Here is a 27,776-nt window from a genome sequence, read left to right as displayed (position 1 = left end):
CAGGGATGGAAGACGGTCTGCTGTCCAGACGTTTTACAATGTGAAGCCATATGTTTGTAATAAAAGGTCCGTGTTTTGAGCAGAAAAATCCTCTTTCATGATTGCATGAGGTTTATAGTTATACTGTGTGTTTTATATATACTTGTAATTATAGGATGCTCCAAAACTATCGGAAAAGTAACATGATTACACCAGCTTATTTGGTATCTCAGTTTCAAAAGGCATGAACACAAATTAAAAGACAGAGACAATTAAAAATCATAAAAAGACATTAAATTATGCTTACTTTTCCTCCAGGGCAACTGGCACTCAAAATTCAATTTTTTTCAAGCTTGAAACCATATGCCTGTCTGTTTTTTGTTGTTGTCAGAGTATGTTTGAAATTAAATGAAAAAGAACACCCTCAGATCACTTTTTGTGCAAAATGATGAATGAAATGCTGTAATTGTACATTTCTGGCTGTAGGAATTGCTTCCCTTGAGACAAAAAGAGGCATTAGTTTGCCTGTGGTGCCACCTCCTGGAACAGATCTAAACTGGCTAGATTGTTTTCAGAGATCCTTATTTATAATGTGGACACATTTAGAAAGATTATGTAACATACTCCATTTAGCAGTTAATCCCTACCTTAAGATATGCATTCAGAATCATAATCAGTACTGTCCATTAAAATTCATCCTTTAATCTCATCACCATGATGTTGTATGAGACGTCGTCTCACACACTTTATGTTTAACATGGAAAGAGGTGGACTAGCTGTTTAATTTTTATTTGACTACTGTTTCTTATGCAGCCTGTTTCACTGTCTTAAATTTTCCATTTGATTGCTCCAATTATTTTTTTTTTATAGCAACACAGCAAATAAGTTAGCATTTCTGAACCATACACCTTCACTATAGAATAAAAAATCTGAAATTGTGCACATGAAACCAAATTTGGGGCATTTTGTTATGTCACAGGTGTAGATGATGAAAATAATGGCGACTTAATTCCATTCAGCTGCTTCAGTTTCAAGGGGTGTTGGTAAAAAATTTTTTTCCTAGGATGGTGATGGAATCATCAAATCATTGTGAACCCTTTAATGCCCTCCCCATGACCCTGCAAGACTGTTTATCTACAATGGTTGGATGAACAGAATGAGTTTTCTATTGCCATCCTAGAAGAAAAAAGTGTCCTGTCAGTGTAAAGGCTGGCTCACCGTCACACTGCCGTGTAATACCTGTGTTTTTCCTGCTATGTCAAATCAGAATGTCTGCTGTGAAAAGGTCTGCTGGATCGGTGGAATTTGGCACAAATGAGTGAAACTGATCAAGCCCATAATCTAAGTCGACCACCTGAAGCTGTTTACTGTCGAGCAGCACACAAACAGGCTCTGAGATGCTCCTTCTGACAGACCAAGTTCTCCCTGAAAAGACCTTGAAAAACCAGCCACCATCTATCAAATGTCCGGAAATCTTTGTATCAATGAGGCTTATTAAAATGATTGAAACAGAGGAGGTTACATCTTGTCGCTCTTCTGGTGAATCAGGACAGGTTTTAATAAGGCTGAGATGATGAGATTGGAGCCCTGGGGATGTGTGAAGTGTCTGAGGTTTATCTTGTGACAGGAATGATCAAATCCTCGTCCTTTCCCTAAACAGTGTTGTCAAGAAAAAGATGAGGAATGTTTGTTCTGATCTTTTTTCGTCAGAGTTTTCAGGAAGATGTCTTAAATATAGTGATTTCAAAAGCTTATACACACAGATGAATCAAATGAGGTTAGTTCCAGCATTGACTGAAGGATTTGTAAAAAAAAACAAAAAAAAAACACAGAAATAAATACCACATCACAATCACATCTAACAAGCACCACAACGAATAACATCCAAAGACTAGCTGTATAACTAACATTTCACTGTCATGTTGCTTGTAATCTGTGTGCTCATTACTGTACGGAACAGGGTTGCCATCCGTCCCGTAAAATACGGAATCGTCCTTTAATTTTTTTTCATTTTTAGCCAAGAACCAAGTCCGACATGTTTATGTCTACGTAGTAGTGTCAGTCTAAGTGTAAAAATATGAAACATTCCGACTCAATGTGCTGTTTCCCCGCTGCTTCTCTGACGTCAGCCAGCTCTCTCGCTCCTCTCCCCATTCGGTGAATTGACAGTTTATTTCAACCAATCCAGAGTTAGTAATTGTTGCCGAAACATTAAAAATGTGACCCAAGAAGGTTTTTGTCGAGTTTTATTTTGTTTTTGATGCATTTGAAGAAGTTTTTTTAAAAAATGCTAAAATGACTGTTTTTTTAATGGAGTCTGGTGGCTTTGGCGACAGCGCTGCAACAGCTGTTTCTGCTTAAGCAAAACAGATCTTACTCATCAACAAAGAAGTATCTCTGTATGGATTCTTTCCATAATAATGTCAGACACTTATTTGTAGGGTAGCACAAGTGGTCACACTTGTCGCCTCACAGCTAGAAGGCCCCCGGAATCCCGCTGTGGGCGCTGGTGGCGAGTCCTCCACCACGCCTTCGGTGTCTGCTGCTCGAGGAAAAAAGGGGGCCTTTCCGTGTGGAGTTTGCATGTTCTGTGTGGAGTTTGCATGAACCTAAGGTTTCCTCCTTAAATAACCCCCACTAAAAACATGCAAGAAGCTCACCAAAGGAAGGTCGACAGACCGAGGATGGGATAAATGCGGAGAAAATAATTTCACGGGAAGCATGGCGTGTAGTGTGCAACTAACTCTGTGTGATGTGATAATAAAAAGTACGCTCCTTCTTCTTCTTCTTCTTCTTCTTCTTCTTCTTCTTATTATTATTATTATTATAACAATGTTAGTTTGTTAGTGGCAAAAACAAACATTTTTACTTTGGCGGTGTGCAAACACGCAGTATGATTACATTCATGCCTGCCAGCTGCAGTGCTCTCATTCAAAACTGAAAAAACTTCCAGAATTGTTGTCTCCATTTATCAGTGAGACACAAAAAGATGGGAAAATAGGGTCCATAATCAGATGATATGTGAAATTTTCCAGCACGTGTGGACACTGGAGCCAACTGGAAACTAACATCACTTTCATTGACTGAGAATGGAAGTGTCCACAAAGCTGAAACAAGCATATAATTCAACAACACAGTACAGGATATTGTTTGATTAGTTTATTTTGTACTGTGTAGGTACAACATGCATAAATGTTTCTTCCAATCCATCCATAATTCGCAAATGAACCGCACATTTTTATCTATTCTAAATGTCCCATTAATTATCATTTTAAAACTGTTATCAACATGGAAAAGTGGATAGACTTGCTTTGTGCAAATGTTTTTATTGAAAACAATGTGTAGTGTTATATTTCACACTAACATTTTCACTTTGAGCAGTCATTCACATTTGAATGAATCAAATCTCACACAATTTAACACTGTCAATAAACAGATGGCAACAAAATAAATGCTTGGTTACAAAAAAGCCCCTTCAACAAGCCTTTCTAAGGGATCAAAACAGGGTGATACAAAATAAAGTTACAAAGTGCACATCATTGTAAACTAGGACTCAGCCTATAGTGCAGTTAAACCCTCTGAACATACAAGCAGTCAGACTGTGACGCTCTTCTGTTTATTCACCAGAGGCTCATCAACACAGCCTCTTATTTCTCTCCAGAAACAATGAACATTACTTGGCAATGGCTGCAGTAAGCTTGTTTTTGTTGCCGTATCTATATGCCTCTGTCCAAACTTTGGTCTTGTCAGTCGACCCATTTGGCAACTTTTTGAAACTAAACTTCAGAATCTCGTTCGCATCCATTTCGGCGTTTCGCGCTTGACATCTGCCTACACTTTCACAGCTAGTGAGCAGGCAAGACCAAAACATGCGTGGGGCGTGCCTTTTGTTTTGTTTCCGGTTTACAATGGGATCCTTTAGTTTTTGTAACGTTACCAGCAGTGGCCACAGCTCATAAAAAAAACTACAAGTTCACTAGGTCACAAAGAGCGTTAATCGCGCGATAAAAAAAAAAAATGACGTCGTTAAAATTGATTTGCGTCAACGCCTTAATAACGCGATATTTTTGACAGCACTAGTTTCTTCCAATCCATCCAATAGTTGCTGAGATTTTTCAGTCAGGACCAATTGGTGACATAGCCATACTCACCTGCAATGTAGCTAAAAAGTGATTGACAGTTATTATCAAATCACGGTGTAAATTCATGACATTTGTTTCGTAACACTTGTTGTAATGGTGCCAGGGACAGATTGTAATGTGCTTTTTGCTTCAGCAGGAGATAGTAAGTGTGCCGCTGGCTTCATTGTTGGCAAGCCAAGCTGCTGTAGATATACATCAGTGCATGCCAATGGCATCTGCACTTCAAAGGAGCACATTTAGTGTAACTATACTTCCTAAATTTTCTGTGTTTGCCTCACTTCCAACAACAGCAGTCTTACATCCTTGTTCAACTTCTCAAGACACTTCAAGACAGCCAGAACAGAGGTCACACCCCTGTGAAAATGACGGCAACTGATCTGAGAAGAAAAGCAAACCAGATAACTGTAAACCTGCTTCTTGGAACAGAGACCCTGGTCTGTAGGACTCACTGGATTTCTGTTGTCATAACCTCTCAGTCTGGGTCAGTTATTCCATATCTTTAGTGTGAATTAAAAACTAATCTCATCAACAAACGTTTCATTTTCCCTTTCTCAGTGACTTGCTCCTGTTATAAGTACGTACTGTGATTTTGTCTCTCAAAATCCCCAAACTTCCTCCCAGTTGGAGCTGTGTTGACTTTGACCGTTCAAGGAGCCGTTTTGTTATGAAGTGTTATGTGTTTTCCTAAACTGGCTACTCTCCTTCACCCTGCCTTGTAGTTAGAGACTGCCTCTGTTTCCCTACAGTGACTTTTAATGGCCTCCTGCGAGACTTGTAAACTTGTTGGTTTCAGTTACAATCAAGCAATCAAGACATTTGAATTAGTTTCTGAACAATCGGTGTGTTTTCTATGGTGGTGCACCCACTGATAATAATGCATTTGGCTAATTATTCTCTAGGAATATTAACCAGATTACAGCTGGGCAGACTCATTTCTGACCCAATTTTTCAGTCCCGTGATTCATATTAGAGCGAGGCTGGATTTCATGTTTGCTGGGTGTAGGTTTCCACACAATGGAGCCTGGTTTGACGCTCTCGATAATCCCCTCGTTATCATCCACATCGACAAAAAAACACAGGACCGCTCGTAAAAGTTTAAACAATTTACTTAAGCAAAACAAAGAAAGGGTGACACAGAAAAACATAAAAAATGTGCATGAAGCATCCATCCTATCCAAAAACATTAACAACGAGGTAAAGAGATAAAAAGTTAAGAGAGTTAGAGAGGTCAATAAACAGTGTGGCTCCACTCTCACTTTGACTGACTGACTGAATGACTGACCTCACAGGAGCCTCAACCAAAGTAATTAAAGCTGTATAGCACCTCAAAAAACCAAACTCTTATATGCTCCCATCCATTAAAAATATTACATAAAGTACATTTTCATCCATTTTAAACCATCAAAATGCATTTTAAATCATAAACTAATTACATTATCATACAAATGAACTGAAAATACCTGTAAATAGACATTTTAATCCCTTCTAAACCAATTAATTTATATTACCATGTATTTTAACTGTTTTTAACTTAACTTCAATTATTTATTAACCATTTTTTAACCAAAAAACATAGAATTGCATTTAGGCTCCACTGGGTCTTGTTAAATACTAACATACCAAACAACCAAATACAGCTAGAAATACAAAAATACAATGCTAACTAGTTTTAATAAACATTGAATGCTTTAAGGGGGATTAGATATGAAGTGTACAGCACTTCTCTACTGTTCTTCTGTCTGAATAGTGCTTTGACAGCTTTACCAATCAAATGGGGAAACTAAGACCTCGTTATGTGTTTGCGCTCTCTGAATGGTTCTGTCAATGGGAGCACCAAACTGACTGTACCTCCAATGCAGCATCAACAAGAGCTATAGCTGCTCTCCTGCCTATGCGGCGGTGTGGATGCTGATTCTGTTCTCGCTGCTCGCTGTGAGATACGTAGGGAGGGTGGGTGCCCGTCTGAGATGCTCCATTATGTCACCGGTGCTCCAAGAATAGTTCCACTGTGTTCCGCTCTGAGCTCACGCAGAAACCTGAAATTTAACTTAAAAGTGTTCCTCAATACCGGTCGGTGAATCTTCTTTCATACATGTACACGGACAGTCAATCTGGTTGTATGTGAACGTGCAGGATAGCAGACCTTCACCTGCCCAGCAAGATCACGGGACTCTGCCGTTCACCTCAGGCGCACGAGGACATCGTTTGCATGAAACTGTGGCCAGGTAAGACTCATTATGGAAAAAGTACACATTTGAATAACATGCCTAAATCTCAGTGATAGTTTATTATCTATTTGTAAAATCTACCGTGAAATATAACTGTTTTTGACAGTGTGGCAGTCGCTTTCGTCCCGAAGTGCGGACTCTCACGGGACGCTGCGGGGCTCGCCGAACCCCAGTCAAAAATCCACAAATTTAAAGTTATCTCGCTTTTTCTCCAAAATCTGCGTCGGTCCGCGTGTTTCGATCTGGAAAAGTAATCAGTAGGCTCTGCTGAGTAATTCGGCTTAAAAAATTGACCATGAGAAGGTTTTTAAAGTGTTTTTTCAGTGCTTCATCAATTGCTTATTAGATCAGGCGAATTGAACTCCGTTCGTCTATGGCTCATCGAAGCTATGGCTTGTTGGGTGCTTCCTGACATTAACGGATCATTAATGTCGCGTCTTAGCTGACATATTTCTGTTCTATATTTGTTTTATTTTGTATGGGGCAGCAATCTCTCCACATAATTGGCTGTTCAAGGTCAATTATAGGTCGGCTTGCCACCCGTCCCGTAAAATACGGAATCGTCCTTCCGTATTTTACGGGACGGGTGGCGACTTAATATTAGACTATTGTGGTTTGATTGATTGTTTAGGATGTTGAGTTTTTAAAGTCGGATGAATGATCATTTATTTAATATACAGCAGTAAATGGCCAATATAAATGGCCATTGAAAGAACAAATCACACTAATGAATTAACAGTTAATAAATAAATATTGTTAAGAGAAAACGTTTATTTTTAAAATAGATATACATTTCCAAAGAGCTGGAGGGAAATCTGAGGTATAAGAAGCAAATGTCAGTTCCTGAAAGACTCCGAGACTAATTGGCTCAGATGCTGAAAAGAAATGACATGACCAAACTTGAAAATGGAATGGATCTGCTAAAATATGTCAAGTCATGCTGTGTAATGCTTTGGGATTATGAATTTCAAATGACATCTTCATCCGACTCTAACGACGATCAAGTCACCCTGCTGATTAGTTTTGACCTTTGACCTCTTCAGCTTCATCGATTTTAGTAAATATATTCTTGAATCTGAATGTGATGCGACAACACGTTTCAACAAGTTGGGACAGGAGCAACTAAAGACTGGGAAAGTTGTGGAATGCTCCAAAAACACCTGTTTGGATGAGATGAGATTTTTAAGTGCTAATAAAGCCCCTGTAAAGACGCATAACCTCAAAATACTGAAGTACTTAAGAATTTCATATGTATCAAATGACATCGCCACCCAGTTCTTCTATTTTGTAATTTCAGCTTTAATTCCTTTGAATTCAGGCGAATAACAGGAAAACCTGACTAATAGTATAGTAAATATTTGAGAACAGTGCACAGCCACCCATAAATCTACAGTTACCATTCCTCTTTTCATATCTCCACGCCTCATCCGACTTCCCCACACAGGTAAGCACTCTGCTGGAACATACTGTATTGATGTGTGCGTTACTCGAGTCAATAACAACACAAACTGGTGGGACTAGAAATGAGGAGGCTGGCAAAATGGCGCTGCAGTGACAACCAGGTGGTGGTTTGGTTTTGATGAATTAATAAATCCATTAATCATATGTAAGATTTCAGCCTTGAAACAACCTGGCATCCTAAAAAGAGCTATCTAACAATAAAAATAAATAACAGCAATAATTTAATGAGGCTAAGACTCCAAAAGGCCGTAAAACATTGGTAGCTGCATTGTTGTCATACCTGAAGTATATGACACATTATACAGTGTATATTCTAACATGAGTGCACAGCCCTTCTAACAACTTTTTGAGGCTGTACTTGGGCACAGTAGCACTAGCTAAATGCTAATGTGTGCATGCTAACATGTTCACAGTGGCAATGCTAATGTGCTAATGTTTAGCAAGTGTGATGTTAATAGTATGCATAATGGTCAACATGTTAGTGCGCCAACACTTGCTACTTAGCACTTAACATAAGTCAAAACTGATGGGGATATTTTTCTGAGATATGTGGACATGCACCAAGTTTTTGACCAGTTTTTGACCAGATGATGGCACTAGTTAGGGCTGGCTCAGGCTTGTCCTGGACCAGCCCCTAGTTATGCTGCTATAGGATTAGACTGTCGGGGGACCTCCAAAGACACACCGAGCTCCTCTGTCCTTCTGTCCCTCTCCATCTGCATGCTTTCATGTCCTACCACGGCGTGTTACTAACTTAGCTCCTTCCCCGGAGTCTCTGTGCTTTGTCGTCTTGCAGGTTACACAGTGGCTGAATCTGGATTGTGGATTGCAGCTGCGTCTCCTGCCTTGGCCCTGCCTGACATCCACTGCAACTACTACTGCTATTATTACATCCACTGTCACTGTTACTGTGATTGCATGTCTGTCTCTCTGTCTCTGTCTCTCTCTCTCTCTGACTGCATTTCTGTCTGTCTGTCTGTCTGTCTGTCTGTCTGTCTGTCTGTCTGTCTGTCTGTCTGTCTGTCCCTCTCTTGCTCTCCCTCTCTCACCCAACCGGTCGAGGCAGATGGCCGCCCACCCAGAGTCTGGTTGTGCCCGAGGTTTCTGCCTGTTAAAAGAAAGTTTTTCCTCGCCACTCTCACCAAGTGCTTGCTCATGGGGGAATTGTTGGTTCTCTGTAGATAAAAGAGCTTGGTCTGTACCAGCTCTATATGGAAAGTGTCCTGAGACAACTTCTGTTGTGATTTGGCGCTATACAAATAAAATTGAATTGAATTAAATTAAAAGGGATAATAAAAGTTATTACAAATCATCTTATGGCGCCAGACAAAAATCTAGGGGATCATCAAAATCAGGAGTAGGACTGTCAATTAATATCCTAAATTCTAATTTATATTCAAATTGTTGAAAAATCCATACATTCGAATGTGAAAATGAATACTGGATTGTGGGAAAAAAGCAGCATTGTTTTGGTGCCTGCTGAAAGAACTTCATGATGAACAGGAGCCACAAAATCAGAGTTTCCATTGTGCTGCACGTTACTAATATTATTATTATTATTATTTTTTATTTTTCTTATTTTTTTTTTTAACCAAGAACCAAGTCCGACATGTTTATGTCTACGTAGTAGTGTCAGTCTAAGTGTAAAAATATTAAACATTCCGACTCAATGTGCTGTTTCCCCCGCTGCTTCTCTGACGTCAGCCAGCTCTCTCGCTCCTCTCCCCATTCCGTGAATTGACAGTTTATTTCAACCAATCCAGAGTTAGTAATTGTTGCCGAAACATTAAAAAGGTGATACTAGAAGGTTTTTGTCGAGTTTTATTTTGTTTTTGATGCATTTGAAGATGTTTTTTAAAAAATGCTAAAATGACTGTTTTTTGAATGGAGTCTGGTGGCTTTGGCGACAGCGCTACAACAGCTGTTTCTGCTTAAGCAAAACAGATCTTACTCATCAACAAAGAAGTATCTCTGTATGGATTCTTTCCATAATAATGTCAGACACTTATTTGTAGGGTAGCACGGTGGCACAAGTGGTGACACTTGTCGCCTCACAGCTAGAAGGCCCCCGGAATCCCGCTGTGGGCGCTGGTGGCGTGTCCTCCACCACGCCTTCGGTGCCTGCTGCTCGAGGAAAAAAGGGGGCCTTTCCGTGTGGAGTTTGCATGAACCTAAGGTTTCCTCCTTGAATAACTCCCACTAAAAACATGCCAGAAGATCACCAAAGGAAGGAGAACCGAAGCACCGAAGGAGAACTGGTCCCCGAGCGCCGGCGTCGGCTGGCGGCTGGCAGCTGGCAGCCCACCGCTCCTGGTCTGCCGCGGAGGATCGACAGACCGAGGATGGGATAAATGCGGAGAATTTCACGGGAAGCATGCACTGTAAAAAAAAAGATTAGTTGACCCGACTGAACTATGTCAAGTTATCTTGTTGCTTTGACTGAGTTAATTTGAGTCAACTTATAGTGTCAAGTTTTTTACACTTCAAAACATGAGTTCATGCAACATACAGCCTGTTGACTCAACTTCCTGTATCAAGTAAGTTGAACTTAAAAATATTATTTGAGATAACTTTAAGAGATGTTGGTTGAATTTATTTTATCAAGTTCCTACAACTGTGAATCAAGTTGGCTCAACATGGAATACATAATTGATACAACTTGCGATTTGTTGACTCAACTTTCTGTATCAAGTAATGTGGACTGGAAAACATTACTTAAGAGAACTAAAAAAGATGTTGGTTGAACTTATTTTATCAATTTAGAGCAACATTATTATTTTTTCTCATGCTCTATTGCCAAGTTACTTGAGTTTACAGAAATTGCTAGATTTCAAAATTTTAAGCAAAATAATATCTACAAAGAATCTCCATGAGAATTAGACAAACTAAATATTAACCCAAGAAAAAATAGCTGAACAGACAATTCAATAAGGACCTTTATTTAACCCCCAACAAGTCCAACTTCAATCAGCCTTGCTTCAAAATAAGTGCCAATGGATGTCAAGACATCAAAAAAGACCTTCCTTGGGACATGTTAAAAAAATAGCCCTTACACCCTCTAACACACTTTTGCTTGGGACTACAAACTGAAATGACACTGTCCCACACATAAATAATAATACCTAAAAAGAAGAGCACCCATCCTTTGGTGGAAAACAATAACTCTCCGAGTTCAACAGAGTCCTTTCTGAGTGAATGTTCAGAGTTGCTGCAGTAAATTCAATTCAATTCAATTTAATATAACTTTATTTGTCCCACAAGGGGAAATTCCAATTTACAGCAGCACCAGTAAAAGATAGAATTAGGTAAAAAACAGCAAGTACATACAAAAGAGTGTAATAAAATAAGTATTATATCAAAATAAGCATTATCAAATTATAAATTGTATTTGCGGACTGTTAGGTACAGGATGAATTGCACAGATTATTGCACCAGTTATTGCCCAGATTATTGTACAGATCATTTACAAATGATTTACAGATAAATGCACAGATTATTGCACAGGTAATTTACAGATGATTTACAGGTAAATGATCAAAAAATTACTTTCAGCAGTTTTTGTTGTGTAGTCTGTTGTGTAGTTTGTTTTCATAAAAACAAACAAAAAATGTATCAGAGAAACTTGCTCAAAATGTTGAAAATGAAAACATTCAAACATTACTGAAATGTCCTCTCTCTTGACAATTTCTCTAGAACATCACATGGATTAGTGTTCCTCCAAACAGAGCAATAGAAATAAGTCAGAAAATGAAAACAAGGTGGACATATAATGGGCAATTAGTGTGCGTTGGTTTGGCGAGGAGAAACACTTGCAGGACCACCTCATTGAGGGGCAGTTGCCCCAAACAGCACAGCCTACACTGAAGTGAAGTAACCCTGTACAGAAGAAAGAAAGAAAGAAAGAAAGAAAGAAAGAAAGAAAGAAAAAACAAACATATACAACCATTATCAGCACAAAACACAATAAGTTCAGTTTCCTTATTGTGTATGTGTATTTTTAGATGTGCAAAATACTGTGCATCACCACAAGTCACTGAAAAATTGCACAGTTCACAAGTTAAAGCTTCCAGATTTTAATGTATCCTAACATGAAATAAACACGACTTTATTATAAAGTGGACACACTTGGCCATGTCACTCATCTGAATGCTAAGTGATTACATTGTAAAAACAGAAGCCACATGGCACAGCACTGACAAGACAGCGAGAAAAGAGCTTCTCGTGAGTGATGTGTGTACCGTTACATTTTGCATCCATGGCAACGCACAGCGATGGCAGCCATAGACATAATATACGTAGACGCCTCATTACGTGCTGGAGCGTAATCCAGCATCGCTGCCATATTGGGTGGGTCTCCGCTAGCACCAGAGCCAACCGAAGTCAACTTAAAGAGAGCAACTATGCCCCTATTTTATTTATTTATTTTATTTTATTTAGCTTCCCAGCCCCAGTTGCAAGCTTAACAGGGTAGTGTAAGATGTTGGAATGACCTAGAATTTTAAAGCTTACTTTTCCAGGCCTTAAAAAGAATACTGACCAGGTAAATATGGGAGCTTTGTATGTATGTATGTATGTATGTATGTATATATGTGTGTTAAAATCAGAGTATCACAAACATCAGCAGTTTCAGTCCAGGCTATCTTTGTCATCCTAAAGCTGTGAACAGTTGTTTAAATTTAGACATGTCAGGCCAGAATGTGTGTGTGTGTTGAGTGTGTGCGCACGCACGTGTGCATGTGCCTAACTTTACATTAAATATACTCAGCGCACAAAAACAAAAATAAAGAAATTCTTGTGTTATTGGTGTGTACAGAAGGGTCATGATTTTGTGTGTGTGTGAGTGAGCGAGAGAGAGACAGTGAGAGAGAAATAAATTCAAATGAACAATCAAACAGTTTCTTTATTGAAATATAAAATTAATTAATTTATACATCTATTCATATGCGATACCATATGTGTGTATTCTGCTCTTTAACAAAGACAAAGTATTTCAGCATGAAAGCACGTGTTTTTAATGTGTGACAGCATCCTGTGTCATAACTACATCTCTGCCATTTGTAACAAACCAAACCGTGTGAAAATCGGGTAAAAAGTTGTGATTATTGTAGTTGGACATACACCTTCCTCCGTAGAAATAAATGCACTGGGGCGCATGGGAGACCCATCCAAGATGGCGGCCGCGCTGAACGTCAGTTCCAATAGGAAGCGTCAGTCAATGAGGCGTCTACGGATATTATGTCTACGGTGGCAGCTGCCAGCTGGAGATCAGACCCGGATTTTTTTGGTCAATAGGAAAGGAGCTATATGCCGATCGTCAGCGGGTCGACTAGCATTAAAAAACCCGCATCGACCCGCTTATTTCATTGGGGAAGTGGCTCATTGATACCGGGCTGACACGTTTTTTTATTTTTATTTAAACGCGGTCGACCCGCTTTCAAACGGCATAGGGCTCATTTCCCACTGGCCAAAAAACCCGTGGCCGTTCACCCCCACTGCTGCGCGTTGCCAAGGATACAGAGTGTAACGGCACACCTGAAAACAATCACCTATTACTACGTGTTTATACAGCATCTATCTCTACATAAAAAATATCCATACACTACGGCGGTGGTCAGTGTTTCTCCACTCCTCTTCCTCGTGGAATATAAGTTGCTGTGTTATTTCGCTGTCTTGTCAATCCTGTGCCAGGTTGTCTGAGTGCGAGCAAAGCCTCTTGTACAAGTCGCAACGTCACGTATATTAGCGGGTTGATCCAGGTATAATATTCCCACAGTTAACACATTTTTCCGTAATAATAAGGACAAGTCTCGCACTGTTTCACTCCTATAAGAGTACAATGTCGGTGCCGAATACTTGTTAGAGTCGAATATGAGGCTCAACATTAACTTGCTGTTTCACTCTGGCGGCGCTAGCTAGCTAGCGCTACATGCTAAAGTATTTCCGAAAAAGAACGAACATGAAATATTCATCACAGGTTTAATATCTTGACGGATCGCTTGAGATGGAGAGACATTAGACAACCAATGCACATTACCAACAGATGAACTATCTAAGCTAAAATGATTTGAAATGTACTTACTTGGACGGCTCGGCTCCGAGGTAAAAAGATGGCGGTCGGCTCGGATTTAAAGTTCAACACTGCGCGTGACGTCACATTACAGGCGCATGCGTGTTGGTTGAAATGCCCACCTATTCTGAAGTTAACTGAATGGATTATCGTGGGTTTTTAATGAGTTTCCGCGCTTTTTTCAAGTTGAAGTTGTTTGAACTCTTCTTGCTTTGTTGTAATGGGCAGAGTTCTCTCAGCTTGACAGCAATAGTCCTTCTGACTAAAAGCCCAAATCCCTTCTAACAGTGTAGTTCCACTGTGTCCCGCTCTGAGCTCACGCAGAAACCTGAAATTTGACTTAAAAGTGTTCCTCGATACCAGTCGGTGAATCTTCTTTCATACATGTACACGGACAGTCAATCTGGTTGTATGTGAACGTGCAGAATAGCAGACCTTCACCTGCCCAGTAAGATCACGGGACTCTGCCGTTCACCTCAGGCGCACGAGGACATCGTTTGCATGAAACTGTGGCCAGGTAAGACTCATTATGAAAAAAGTACACATTTGAATAACATGCCTAAAACTCAGTGATAGTTTATGATCTATTTGTAAAATCTACGGAGAAATAGAACTGTTTTTGACAGTGTGGCAGTCGTTTTCGTCCCGAAGTGCGGACTCTCACGGGACGCTGCGGGGCTCGCCGAACCCCAGTCAAAAATCCACAAATTTAAAGTTATCTCGCTTTTTCTCCAAAATCTGCGTCGGTCCGCGTGTTTTCGATCTGGGAAAGTAATCAGTAGGCTCTGCTGAGTAATTCGGCTTAAAAAATTGACCATGAGAAGGTTTTTAAAGTGTTTTGTCAGTGCTTCATCAATTGCTTATTAGATCAGGCGAATTGAACTCCGTTCGTCTATGGCTCATCGAAGCTATGGCTTGTTGGGTGCTTCCTGACATTAACGGATTATTAATGTAGCGTCTTAGCTGACATATTTCTGTTCTATATTTGTTTTATTTTGTATGGGGCAGCAATCTCTCCACATAATTGGCTGTTCAAGGTCAATTATAGGTCGGGTTGCCACCCGTCCCGTAAAATACGGAATCGTCCTTTAATTGACAATTAAATGTTGGGACGCGATTTGTTCCGTATTTTCACAAATGTCCAATACACATGTCTCTCTCTCTCTCTCTCTCTCTCTCTCTCTCTCTCTCTCTCTCTCTCTCTCTCTCTCTCTCTCTCTCTCACACACACACACACACACACACACACACACACACACACACACACACACACACTAAATCTAACAATAATGAACAAAATAAAACACAGCAAATACTAAGGCCAGCAAAATTGTCGTGAGGGGATCTATGCAGGACCCCGGTCGTGTGTCTGTGCCTCGCTGCCTGCGTGTGTTGCCGTCACGGTTGCCTAGAGACAGACATCACACACCGCGCTGCTCACAACACCCGCGCCTTTTAAAAATGTCCACTACACCCGATACTCCAGCACGTCCTCAACAGCGAAAACGCTTGCAAAAGTACAGACGTGAGTGGGAAGAGGCACATCCTTGGCTGGACAGCGTCAGTGGAGATGATTAATATTAGACTATTGTGGTTTGATTGATTGTTTAGGATGTTGAGTTTTTAAAGTCGGATGAATGATCATTTATTTAATATACAGCAGTAAATGGCCAATATAAATGGCCATTGAAAGAACAAATCACACTAATGAATTAACAGTTAATAAATAAATATTGTTAAGAGAAAACGTTTATTTTTAAAATAGATATACATTTCCAAAGAGCTGGAGGGAAATCTGAGATATAAGAAGCAAATGTCAGTTCCTGAAAGACTCCGAGACTAATTGGCTCAGATGTTGAAAAGAAATGACATGACCAAACTTGAAAATGGAATGGATCTGCTAAAATATGTCGAGTCACGTTATGTAATGCTTTGGGATTATGAGTTTCTAATGACATCTTCATCCGACTCTTATGATGATCAAGTCACCCTGCTGATTAGTTTTGACCTTTGACCTCTTCAGCTTCATCGATTTTTGTAAATATATACTTGAATCTGAATGTGATGCGGCAACACGTTTCAACAAGTTGGGACAGGAGCAACTAAAGACTGGGAAAGTTGTGGAATGCTCCAATAACACCTGTGGAACATTCCACAGGTAAACAGGTTCATTGGTAACAGGTGAGAGTGTCATGGCTGGGTATGAAAGGGGTGTCCTGGAAAGGCTCAGACATTCACAAGCAAGGAAGGAGCAAGGTTCACCACTTTGTGAACACATGATTGTATGAAGGAGATTACTGCATGGGAACTTTTTTTGCTACTGTTGTCAGTAAACACAGATCATTTGCGAATGATTGTGTTCTGTTTTTCCTTTTTTTGGAATCGGGGTTGAACATGTGGGTAGAATGAAATCAGTGTTGGTCTCTTGTATTTGACTCTTCGGTGTGTCACGTACTATCACAGCTGTTTGTTTCTGCAGCCCATCTCCAGAAGCTGATATCCGACAAGAAGTACGCAGCAGAGAAGAAGGCAGAGATGGAGGAAGTCATCACTCAGGTCGGTGTGAGCAAAATAAGATTAAAATGCTTCTTTTTGAGTCACTATGAGCAAAAGCTGTTTTGGAGTTTTAAATAATTCTCTGCTCTCATTTTCCCTCTGATACAACCTTCACTTGGACAACTACACCTAGCAGGAGCTGACTGATCTCTTTGGGAAATACAACGTCAAGTCGCCCACCACAGGAAATGACCTCACACCTCTAATCTCCTTCAACCTGATGTTTCAGACGTCCATCGGACCTGGGGGGAATATGCTAGGGTAACATGAAGCCTAACGCTGTGGAGAATCTTTCACTTGATGTTTTCATAATGAGTATCAGTGTCGACTGAGTGGTTTAATTTAAATTTGCAGCTATCTGAGGCCTGAAACAGCTCAGGGAATCTTCCTCAACTTCAAGCGTCTGTTGGAGTTTAACCAGGGAAAACTGCCCTTTGCTGCTGCTCAGATTGTTTCCTAGACTAAAAATGTTTGTAGAGCTTTCTATGTAATCTATGTCAAAATGTTTATATTTTTGAGGAATACAGTGTTCAGTGATCATCACATGAATTCTTTTATTAGTGTGGTTTAACTGTTTGGATGACATCTGATCTATCTCATTAACCAGGTTAATTGATTGTGCAATAACTAAATTGTGTGCATATGGCACTTTGTTATATATTTTCCTCATTGTATGTTAAATAGGGACGTATGCTTTATGTAGCCTATTTAACAGCACTTTATATGCAACAATGTTGCACAATAAAGAATGTGTTCACTGGTAATAAAGCATTTCAAGCTTTAAGTATGACTAATTGCTTTCTTGATCACCCCTTTACTAAAAACAATGGCAAAAAATAAAACATACCACTGCTGTGGGCCCCCCATCCCACAGGAGTCGGGCCGTGGTGGTCATGGCCCCGAGGATCTGCGGTGGGCGTCCGTAATTTTCATTTCTGAAAGGTGGCAACCCTAGTACGGAAGTCCATTTCCACCAGCAAAAATTAGAAACTGAGAGTAAGTCAAAAATGTGAAATAACGAGCAAAATGTTAATAAGATACAAAGTCAAAAGTCTGGCCAAGTGAAAATTAAAAAACATCTTATTTTATTAGTTTTTATAATTTGACGAATCTGCCGACAGATAACCGACAGGTTGCTCTGTGCTGTGGCGAAAGTGCTCTTCCGCAGCTGAAGCAGCGTTTACTTAACTCCGGAGATTTCATCATTCTTCTCTCGCATTACAGGAGTCCATGCTTCGTCGCGCAGCATCAGCACTGCTGAGGACCCGCACTGAGATTTCCTCCTCCTGTCCGGTGTCCACGGTCCGGTTAGTTCGGCAGTCGCTCCGCTACCCGCCCCAAAACAGGCCGTTTTCAACGTCGGTCTGCTTGTGTAAGAAGAAGAAGAAGAGCAGCCTGTGGCTTCAGCTGGCGGAAGGACGAACCATGGACGGCAACATTGAAGAGATTCTCGCCCCTTTGAGGCTTGCAGTCAAAGAACAGGTAACACTTATTATCTCGCAATTTCGAGTGATATGGGCCAGTTCGGTTCATTTACGAGTGTATAACTTTTCATTGTCACATACTTAGTCACAGTCGGCATGATACCTTGACAGGCTAGCCGGCTAACCTGACCGGCGACTTGGGGAGCTGTCAGTGAATGAGGACATCCATTGCTCGCTAGCTAGCTGCTAACGCTAGCTGCTAACGCTAGCTGGCAGTCATGTCTGCGCCCTTTGCCACGTTTCAGTGTGCAGCTGCTGCTTTTGCAGACATTTGTGATCAGGGTGGGGTTAAGAGAAGAGGCCAAGTCTATGCTGCTATGATCAACTGATTGCTTCGTTAACATGACCAGATTTGAGTTGAATCGTAAGGTTAGTTGTTGCTGGCTCGGGGGCTTTCTCTATGTCTGTTTCAAGCCACCTCTCTGTTTTAGGGGGACCTTGTGCGCCAGATGAAACAGGATGGAGCTCCTGATGTGGACATCACCAAAGCCGTGGCTGAACTGAAAGCAAGGAAGAGGACTCTGGAGGCCAAGGTAAGAGCAGGTTAACTGTGGATTTGAATGCCATTAACCGAACCTAATAAATCTTCTGCCTTGTCTTACATAATTTTTTTTTAAGAAAAATATTGCATGACAAATGGGATTTGCGTTTCAAAGTGGTTTGTCACCACCATGCTTGACAGCTCCCTCTTAAATAACCAGGCTGTGCAGCAAATATTGATGCACCTTCATTGACATTGGCCCACATTTTTGTTCACTTGCACCAATCTGCTATGCTGATGAGCAGACGCGGATCATGGAGAGCATGATGTGATAAGAGGATGCTTTCAGTTTGGACGTAACAGATCTGATATTTTGCAAACACGGCATCTATTTTATGTACCATATAAATAGAAGTACTTCAAATCTAATTAACATTCAGAGTTTAGTATGACCTCTCAGGCTCACTGTGTGAGAAAAATGTTGTGCCTGTAAATCTCATTGCAGGAACTGTCACTAGAACCCAAAGATGACATTGTTGACAGGACCAAGATGGAGGATACCCTCAAGAGGCGATTCTTTTATGACCAGGCCTTTGCCATCTATGGAGGTAATACTTAAAACAGCTGATGTAGGAAAATTAAGGTTTTGTTTGGTGTATAGATCACCGAGCACATGGCCTGTAAGCATCCTGTTACCATGCAGTAATGCTCCACAGGTGTGAGCGGCCTGTACGACTTCGGCCCTGTGGGCTGTGCCCTGAAGAACAACATCCTGCAGGCATGGAGGCAGCACTTCATCCAGGAGGAGCAGATCCTGGAGATCGACTGCACCATGCTGACCCCTGAGCCTGTCCTCAAGTAGGCGCCTCGTAATTGTTGATTTAGGGGTTTTTGCTTTAAATATCATTACTTATCTTTGGGTGTCAAACAGTTTTTGGTAATCATTTATATATAATTGATGAAGCTGCTAAAGAAAATGCCTGGTGGTTCCCGGAGTCGGCTCCAAAGTGCTGAACTGTGGGGTTTTGTTAACAGGCGTATATTGACTCTGCAGTTTTATGCATGGAGGCTGCCTCTATAGCAGCCCTCCATAGCCCGGTTGCAGATACATTATTTAGATGGAATTAAATCTGAATAGCACGTCTTTTAACAAGTCTTGAGAAATCATGAATCATGTTTGTTTGTGTGGGTTTTTTTTTGTTTTTTTTTGTTTTTTTTCAAGGACGTCAGGACATGTGGACAAGTTTGCTGACTATATGGTGAAAGACGTCAAGAATGGTGAATGCTTCAGGGCTGACCACCTCCTCAAGGGTAGGCCTCTTGTACATCTGTCTGAGTGTATTTAGAGACTTGGCTTCCACTACTGTGTAAACTAAATATTAGTCAACATGAAAGCACCTCCAGCAGAGGTCATTGTGCGCTTTTCGTGCATATTATTCATGGATTCTGCAGACTGAGGGGATGGACCCAGTCCAAACTTGTGTCATCAGTGGCTGATGCCGGTCGGCCAGGCTATGAGTATCACTATTGGGCCTGGGGGAGAATGGAAGTGGCTGGACCAGCAGAAATCACACGGGGCTTTTGTAACAATACAAGCTGCCGGGATCACAGCGAGTGGAGCTGTGCCAAAGAGCTGGAGGGAAATCTGAGATATAAGAAGCAAATGTCAGTTCCTGAAAGACTCGGAGACTAATTGGCTCAGATGCTGAAAAGAAATTACATGACCAAACTTGAAAATGGATCTGCTAAAATATGTCGAGTCATGTTATGTAATGCTTTGGGATTATGAGTTTCAAATGACATCTTCATCCGACTCTAACGACGATCAAGTCACCCTGCTGATTAGTTTTGACCTTTGACCTCATCAGCTTCATCGATTCTAGTAAATATATGCTTGAATCTGAATTTGATGCGACAACGCATTTCAACAAGTTGGGACAGGAGCAACGAAAGACTGGGAAAGATGTGGAATGCTCCAAAAACACCTGTTTGGATCATTCCACAGGTAAACAGGTTAATTGGTAACAGGTGATAGTGTCATGATTGGGTATGAAAGGGACGTCCTGGAAAGGCTCAGACATTCACAAGCAAGGATGGAGAAAGGTTCACCACTTTGTGAACACATGACTGGATAAAGGAGATTACTGCATGGGAACTTTGTGCTACTGTTGTCAGTAAACACAGATCATTTGCGAATGATTGTGTTCTGTTTTTCCTTTTTTTGGAATCGGGGTTGAACATGTGGGTAGAATGAAATCAGTGTTGGTCTCTTGTATTTGACTCTTCGGTGTGTCACGTACTATCACAGCTGTTTGTTTCTGCAGCCCATCTCCAGAAGCTGATGTCCGACAAGAAGTGCGCAGCAGAGAAGAAGGCAGAGATGGAGGAAGTCATCACTCAGGTCGGTGTGAGCAAAATAAAATTAAAATGCTTCTTTTTGAGTCACTATGAGCAAAAGCTGTTTTGGAGTTTTAAATAATTCTCTGCTCTCATTTTCCCTCTGATACAACCTTCAGTTGGACAACTACACCCAGCAGGAGCTGACTGATCTCTTTGGGAAATTCAACGTCAAGTCGCCCACCACAGGAAATGACCTCACACCTCCCATCTCCTTCAACCTTATGTTTCAGACGTCCATCGGACCCGGGGGGAATATGCCAGGGTAACATGGAGCCTAACGCTGTGGAGAATGTTTCACTTGATATTTTCATAATGAGTATCAGTGTCAACTGAGTGGTTTAATTTAAATTTGCAGCTATCTGAGGCCTGAAACAGCTCAGGGAATCTTCCTCAACTTCAAGCGTCTGTTGGAGTTTAACCAGGGAAAACTGCCCTTTGCTGCTGCTCAGATCGGAAACTCCTTCAGGAACGAGATCTCTCCTCGCTCTGGACTCATCCGTGTCCGGTGAGAGCTCCACCGTCTCGCCTCTTATTATCATCATTCTGTGCCTGTAGAGGTTTCTAATTGCTTCATATTTGCACACAGAGAGTTCACCATGGCTGAGATTGAGCACTTTGTTGATCCAAATGAGAAGGTCCACCCTAAATTTTCGAATGTAGCCGACCTGGACATCATGTTATACTCCTCCAAGGCTCAGACCAGCGGCCAGTCTGCTCAGATCATGAGGCTGGGGGACGCTGTGGAGCAGGTAGGAGTCGCTCCAGCACCTTCTATATTACTACATAGGTATTCACTGCAGTCACTGTGTGATTTTTAAATGCTGAAATCCCAGATGAAATATGATCTGGTATCATGATACTGATGCATATCGCCCAGCTGTGACACTGACTGTAATCTCCAGATACGATCTACAAAAAGGTTTTAACCAAATAAAAAGATTTGAGTCTTCTGCCTCGTTTAGGGAGTGATCAATAACTCCGTCCTGGGATATTTCATCGGGAGGATCTACCTCTACCTTACTAAAGTGGGTGTCGCCAAAGACAAGCTGCGTTTCCGACAGCACATGGACAACGAGATGGCTCACTACGCCTGCGACTGCTGGGACGCTGAAACCAAAACCTCCTATGTACGTCCCTCTCCAGCGTTTCCTCCTGGTTCGTCAGCTCGTCCTCGTGCCTTTTGCTCAGAATAAATGCTTGTCCCTTGCAGGGCTGGATCGAGATTGTGGGGTGTGCTGACCGGTCTTGCTACGATCTGAAATGCCACGCGCGAGCTACAAAGGTCCCTCTGGTTGCTGAAAAGCCTCTAAAAGAACCCATATCCTTAAACAGCGGCACTGCTCATCCCCGCTAAAGGAAATCTTTATTTCATCACACAACAAAGAACATTTTAAGCACCCATCTTGCTTTTCTTCTTAACTCCTCCACACAAAGTTGTAAATGTCGTCCAATTCGAGCCTAACAAAGGAGCCATTGGGAAGGCGTATAAGAAGGATGCTAAGATCGCCATGGAGTATCTGTCTGTGTGTGACGAATGCTTCATCACAGAGCAGGAGCAGCTGCTCAGTGAGGCTGGGTGAGTGCTGTTCGCTGGCTGCCTGACGATGAAAGGTTGTGCTTTTGTCACCTCCAGCACAGTCAGCATCTCATTTTTTACTCCACAGAGAGTTCACCATCGAGACAGAAGGCAAGTCGTTCAAACTCACCAAGGACATGGTCAGTGTGAAGCGATTCCAGAAGACTCTGCACGGTGAGACTCACTCATTCATCTGTTATGCTTTAATATGCTTTCACTTGGATTTCCTTACGTCTGCAGCCGTTAAATGAATCATATGAACATTATGTTGGGAGCTCTGATTTTCTTTAACACACATTCTGTCTGTTTGCCACCCACAGTGGAGGAAGTTGTCCCCAATGTAATCGAGCCCTCATTTGGCATCGGCAGGATCATGTACAGCATCTTTGAGCACACATTCCACGTCAGAGAAGGTGACGAACAAAGAACAGTAAGTCGATAACCCGGATCCACCAGATAGTCGGCCTGCCATCCGTCGCTGTTGAATTTGGTGTTGTTGTGCTTTCTTACTGTTCATTTCAGCATTCCTACCTTGCAATTTGTGACAGTTTGATAATAGGAGAAGCTCCACCAAGCTGCTACAAATGACCAATTTATGATAAGTTTTTATTGATTTTCATTTAAGAGCTTGTCTCCGTCATTACTGCTGTATAAAAGCTCTGATATCAAACACTTGAATCTTAGAAGAACTATTGGCGTAATCAAAATTGTCATCAGAACAGGGAAATAATTGTGTCGCTCACCTCTGTTGTACACAGTTGTATACTGTTGTTTGCTGATTTTTGCTTTCCTCTGCTCCAGTACTTTAGCTTCCCCGCGACTGTCGCTCCATACAAATGTTCCGTCCTGCCTCTGAGTCAAAATCAGGAATTTGTGCCCTTCGTGAAGGAATTATGTAAGTTCCCACATAATGATAATGTATATGTTTTATTCCTGTCCAAGGAGGGAAAACACCGCGTGCTGCTGCTGTTGGTTAACCTTTCTTTTCTCCCTCTCAGCCGAGGCGATGACCAGAAACGGCGTCTCTCATAAAGTGGATGATTCTTCAGGATCCATCGGCAGGCGCTACGCCAGGACGGACGAGATCGGAGTGGCGTTCGGCATCACCATCGACTTCGACACAGTGAACAAGACGCCTCACACGGCCACGCTGAGGGACCGCGACTCGATGAGGCAGATCAGGGCCGAGGTACAGCACGAGCTCCACTGTTTGTGGAGCGTTCGGTCAGATACTGATGTGGTGACACTAGTCGTCCACTGTGAAACTGACAAAACAAAATAATTCAGGAGCAGAGGTCCGCCGTGTGTGCACATGATCTTTCCTCCATTTGTAAGAAGCAGCACATCAGCTGTGATTACACACACCATTTGACACAATCCATTAAACGTTTTGTCTTCCTGTCCTCAGGTCAGCGAGCTGCCCGTGATCGTTCGGGACTTGTCCAACGGCACTTTGAGCTGGGCGGAGGTGGAGAGCAAGTACCCCATCTTTGAAGGACAGGAGACCAGCAAGAAGGACACTGTGGAAGAGTAACGCTCACTCGTCTGCCAGTCACTCCATGAAAATCCACAGACTTGTTGCACATGCATCACCAGGAAGAATATTGCAACTGTATTGTGATAAGCTCTAGTGGTGCACCGGGCCCTCCTCGTGTTCAACGCCACTGCAGTCACTAAAATGTCATGTATTCATCATATCTAACAGCTGTGGAAAGCTTGCACAGGGCTGTCGTGTCTGTGATGGGCAACTTTTCATCCATGTTATGACCATGTCAGTATGTTTTAAAAGGGATAAAATGTTTGTTGTCGGCAGTGAAAGGAGGCTTCCACCGTTCCAGTTTTCAGGCAGATTGGATTGAGATATTTAACAGTTTCAATAAAAACAACCAGCTCTGACTGGACACAGGCACACAACTGTAATGTTTTCTATCAGGTTTTCAAAGCTTCGCAGACTGAGCGCCGTTCAGCCGCTTCGGTCCTGTGAAACTGATCACTGCTTTCACCAGAGCATCGAGTCAAACGCAGCAGCTCCGCTGAGCGATGGAGCTGACACCGAGCTCAGGCTCATGAGTTAACTGCTGGTCAAAAGGCAAACTGGAGGTAAAGCATCAGCTGTTAATATGATAATAAAGTTTGGCTAATCAATGCAGCCTTTTAGTGTTGATTATTAATTTTATCCACTAGCTGGCACCAGATGGCTTCATTACTGAGAAGCCCTTTGAGGAAAGCCTCTTGGCACTTCAGTGAGACACATGCTGTAATAGTAATAAGAGGGTATTGGCAGCGTCCAGGTACAGAATAGTTAAATAAAATCACGTGTCTGCTGTGGGAAACATCCAGCATCTGGCTGAATGCTTGATTTTATTACAGAATTAGTAGGCAGGTTTGGTATCACACAGCAAGGTCACTAAATCAATGCAGTAGGAGCTTCGCTAGTTTTTACCTGCTGGCCCTTGATTATTAATTAATTGACTTATTTAGCATATCTCTGTCAAAATATGGAAATTCTTGATTGTCCAATACCAAAGCTGGACAGCTAGCCGAAGAGGGCAGCTGGCTCAGGGCTGCAACGGCACCTGCAAATTTCAAGTATTTTAAACTTTTATTACACACAGGAAATGAGGCAGAGATGCAATAAAGGTCTCCTGCTGGACTGGGACACATTGCAGGTCCTGGCCGGCATGTCAGCCCATATACTACAGGAGCCCCCTCCTTAAACTGAGTATGGGAGCCAAAAGGAGACTATATTAAAGTGACAATGTAAACTTGAAAGTGCAGTTCTGCAGTAGTGTGAGATTTTTCCATTTCTGTGTGCGATATTTGAGTAAAAATGAAAATGCAGTAATATTAGCTGTCATGGACGTTCTATGACAATATTAAAATAGAAATGGAAAAGCCGTTTCACCTGCACTAAAGAGGACAATATTCAAATATTAACCCTAATTTGAAAAGGAAAATGCAATTTAAGCAATGCAGCCTGATTTTCCATATATGCAATATACATAAGTCATAGTTAAAATGAAAATAAAATAACATTTTCGGACAATCTCAAAATGAAAACAGCATTTGATGTTTGATTTTGCCTTGAAAGAAGGCCGAACAGGGCCAGTCTGCTCTAAAGTGGACAAAATGAAATGCAGTTTTCTGACAATCTGAAAATGAAAACAGCATTTCATTTTCAAAGACTTGACCTGCTGTGAAGAGGAAACATTGCTTTAATGTATATTCTGCTGTTGTGGTCAAGTAGAGATGGGAGGAACAGGGGCGTCAAACATCTGATTTGAAAGTTTATGTGAAAATACTACTGTGAAAAGTGTATTTCTCTAAACCATCATGCACCCTCACTTGCAGGAATTCACTCTGCAGCCCAAAGATGACACAGTGGACAGAGTGAAGATACTTTGAGGAGGAGATTCTTTTATCAGGCTTTTTCCATATACGGAGCTAAATGCACAGTTCCAGGAAGATATCACCCAAAATACTTCAACAAACAGACTCATCGCTGTTTGTTTCTCAGGTGAGCAGCCTGTATGACTTTGGCCCCGTGGGCTGTGCTTTGAAGAGCAACATCCTGCAGGTGTGGAGGCAGCTCTTCATCCAGGAGGATGAGATCAACTGCACCATGCTGACCCCCGAGCCTGCCCTCAAGTAGGCGCCAATAAACCCAATAAAGAGATTTGTCCTAAAAGCTGTCGCTCTCCTCAGGACATCGGGGCATGTGGGTAAATTTGCTGACTACATGGTGAAAGATGCCAGGAAGGGAGCTGAACACCTCCTGAAAGGTGACTTTGTCCTTCCACCATTATGTCATTTAGAGGATTAAAGCTGGGCCCACCTGGTCCACAACCTCCCCTGAGCTTTCCATTCTTCCCTCGTGTTCCTTACAAGGTGTCAGATATCATTTCTAAAGAGAAGAATGACCTGATTACCTGTGAGCCAAACACATTCTCAGAGCAGAGGATTACCAGCTGAGCTGTGCAAGTGCAGATTATATTCATCTGAAACTCCAGACTGACAAAATATACCATAATAATCAGCCTGCCACTAGATTTTGGTGATATTTTCCACCTTTGTGAATTCTTCTCTTTGTTTTGAAAGAATGTTGAAGATAACCTATCTGCCTGAGCAGGTTATATATCGTCAGGGGAGGCAGGAGTTAAAGTGTCAGAGGTGGCTGGTTTTTCAGGTCCTCCTCGAGGTGGAGTCCATCTGTGAATACATTGAGCATGCCTCATTTAAAGTAACATAAGTTTTCTTTATACATCGTGTGCATGCACAAGCTGAGAGCTGAAAACCAAATGACACAGAATCTCATGTGTGTCTGTACGCCATAAAACTTAACCAAAGCTTTGAATTATCAGCATTTTCATTGATTTACAATAGAATGCATGAACTTCCAATGAAAACTTGAATCATATATTACATTTAAATTGATTAACATCAGCCCTACCTTCACCAGCAACACTAACGTAACTTAATGCAACATTGAAGTGATGAACACATTAATGCGTCAATAATTGTAATGCAAGAATGGACATTATTCTGAAAATCTGCATGATTAATCATGATCGCGCCTGCTGTGACCTCTCATGTTACTCTGGAGCCACCAAGATCCCTCTAGTGGCTGAAAAGACCCCATATCCTTTTATTCTCCCACAGTGTCTTCTCTGATGCCACCAGTAGGAGTCGCCAAAGTCAACAGTGTTAAAAAGTCGCCCTTCACTCAAAAATGTGTTCTGCTCACTATCATCACCGTGCAGAACGATGAATGTGCAGAGTTTGAAACTAAAAAGGCTGTTTCCACATTCATCTGCTGCAGAGGGAAAGTTCCTCTGCGGTCACTTAAATCTGCCTTTAATGTGTCACCCTGCAAGTTTTACTTTGCGTTTTCACAGATTGTGGATTTTTTTTCTGTGGAGGAAGTTGATAACAATTTTGAATGAGCTTATTGATTTTTTGATGGAGTATTTCTATACGTATTGAAACGTTTCTGCAGGGGATTTTTAAATTACACATTCGTTGGAAAACATGCTGCTTGTTGAGTTTTCAAAAGTCTCCAAGAATTTGCGGTTTGATTGATGATGAAGGTTTTTCCTTTGGCTGCAAAATACTAACATTTATTTTACACCACATCCCAAAAGAAGTGGACTCTCAAGTGCGTACTTTATTATTATTTAAGATTCATTGTTGACCTTGGGAAGCACATATGTGGTAAAATACTCTATTGTCAAGGTGTCTTTTGCTTGCTTGGATTCCTCTGTTTTACCCCTTAACTTGTTCACACAGAGTAGTAAATGTTGTCCAATTTGAACCCAATAAGGGAGTCAAAGGAACGGCCTTCAAGAAAGATGCCTGTGATGAAAGCTACACCAACGATCGGTAGACATTATGGGTAACTTCTG

General features: G+C 41.5%; 1 protein-coding gene and 1 non-coding gene across 2 annotated transcripts; both read left to right on the top strand.

The window, feature by feature from the left end:
* Nucleotides 1–17,632: 17,632 nt before the first annotated feature.
* gars1 (glycyl-tRNA synthetase 1) lies at nucleotides 17,633–24,523 on the top strand. The gene is made up of 17 exons (XM_070986282.1): nucleotides 17,633–17,915; nucleotides 18,349–18,450; nucleotides 18,904–19,006; nucleotides 19,115–19,256; nucleotides 19,621–19,709; nucleotides 20,723–20,799; nucleotides 20,915–21,060; nucleotides 21,154–21,303; nucleotides 21,385–21,547; nucleotides 21,761–21,925; nucleotides 22,009–22,116; nucleotides 22,229–22,374; nucleotides 22,463–22,548; nucleotides 22,695–22,804; nucleotides 23,176–23,269; nucleotides 23,373–23,563; nucleotides 23,783–24,523. The coding sequence occupies exons 1-17, from the start codon at nucleotides 17,664–17,666 to the stop codon at nucleotides 23,906–23,908; spliced, it is 2,250 nt and encodes a 749-aa protein (XP_070842383.1). The 5' UTR covers nucleotides 17,633–17,663; the 3' UTR covers nucleotides 23,909–24,523.
* LOC139347198 (small nucleolar RNA SNORA84) lies at nucleotides 19,377–19,511 on the top strand. Its single transcript, XR_011603313.1, has one exon. It is a non-coding gene; the product is annotated as a small nucleolar RNA SNORA84 (small nucleolar RNA).
* Nucleotides 24,524–27,776: the final 3,253 nt, after the last annotated feature.

This window comes from Chaetodon trifascialis, chromosome 18 (genome assembly GCF_039877785.1).
Source record: "Chaetodon trifascialis isolate fChaTrf1 chromosome 18, fChaTrf1.hap1, whole genome shotgun sequence".
Classification (NCBI taxonomy): Eukaryota; Metazoa; Chordata; class Actinopteri; order Chaetodontiformes; family Chaetodontidae; genus Chaetodon; species Chaetodon trifascialis.
The sequence above is the reverse complement of the archived record's forward strand: the minus strand, read 5'-3'. Positions and strand labels throughout refer to the sequence as shown.

What these genes read in the sequence shown, in the direction of transcription:
- gars1 (XM_070986282.1), top strand. Translation starts at nt 17,664, where the DNA reads ATGCTTCGTCGCGCAGCATCAGCACTGCTGAGGACCCGCACTGAGATT. An exon ending in ACCCCTGAGCCTGTCCTCAA is followed by an intron (nt 19,257 to 19,620) that starts GTAGGCGCCTCG and finishes TTTTTTTTCAAG; the next exon opens with GACGTCAGGACATGTGGACA. An exon ending in ATTCCAGAAGACTCTGCACG is followed by an intron (nt 22,549 to 22,694) that starts GTGAGACTCACT and finishes TGCCACCCACAG; the next exon opens with TGGAGGAAGTTGTCCCCAAT.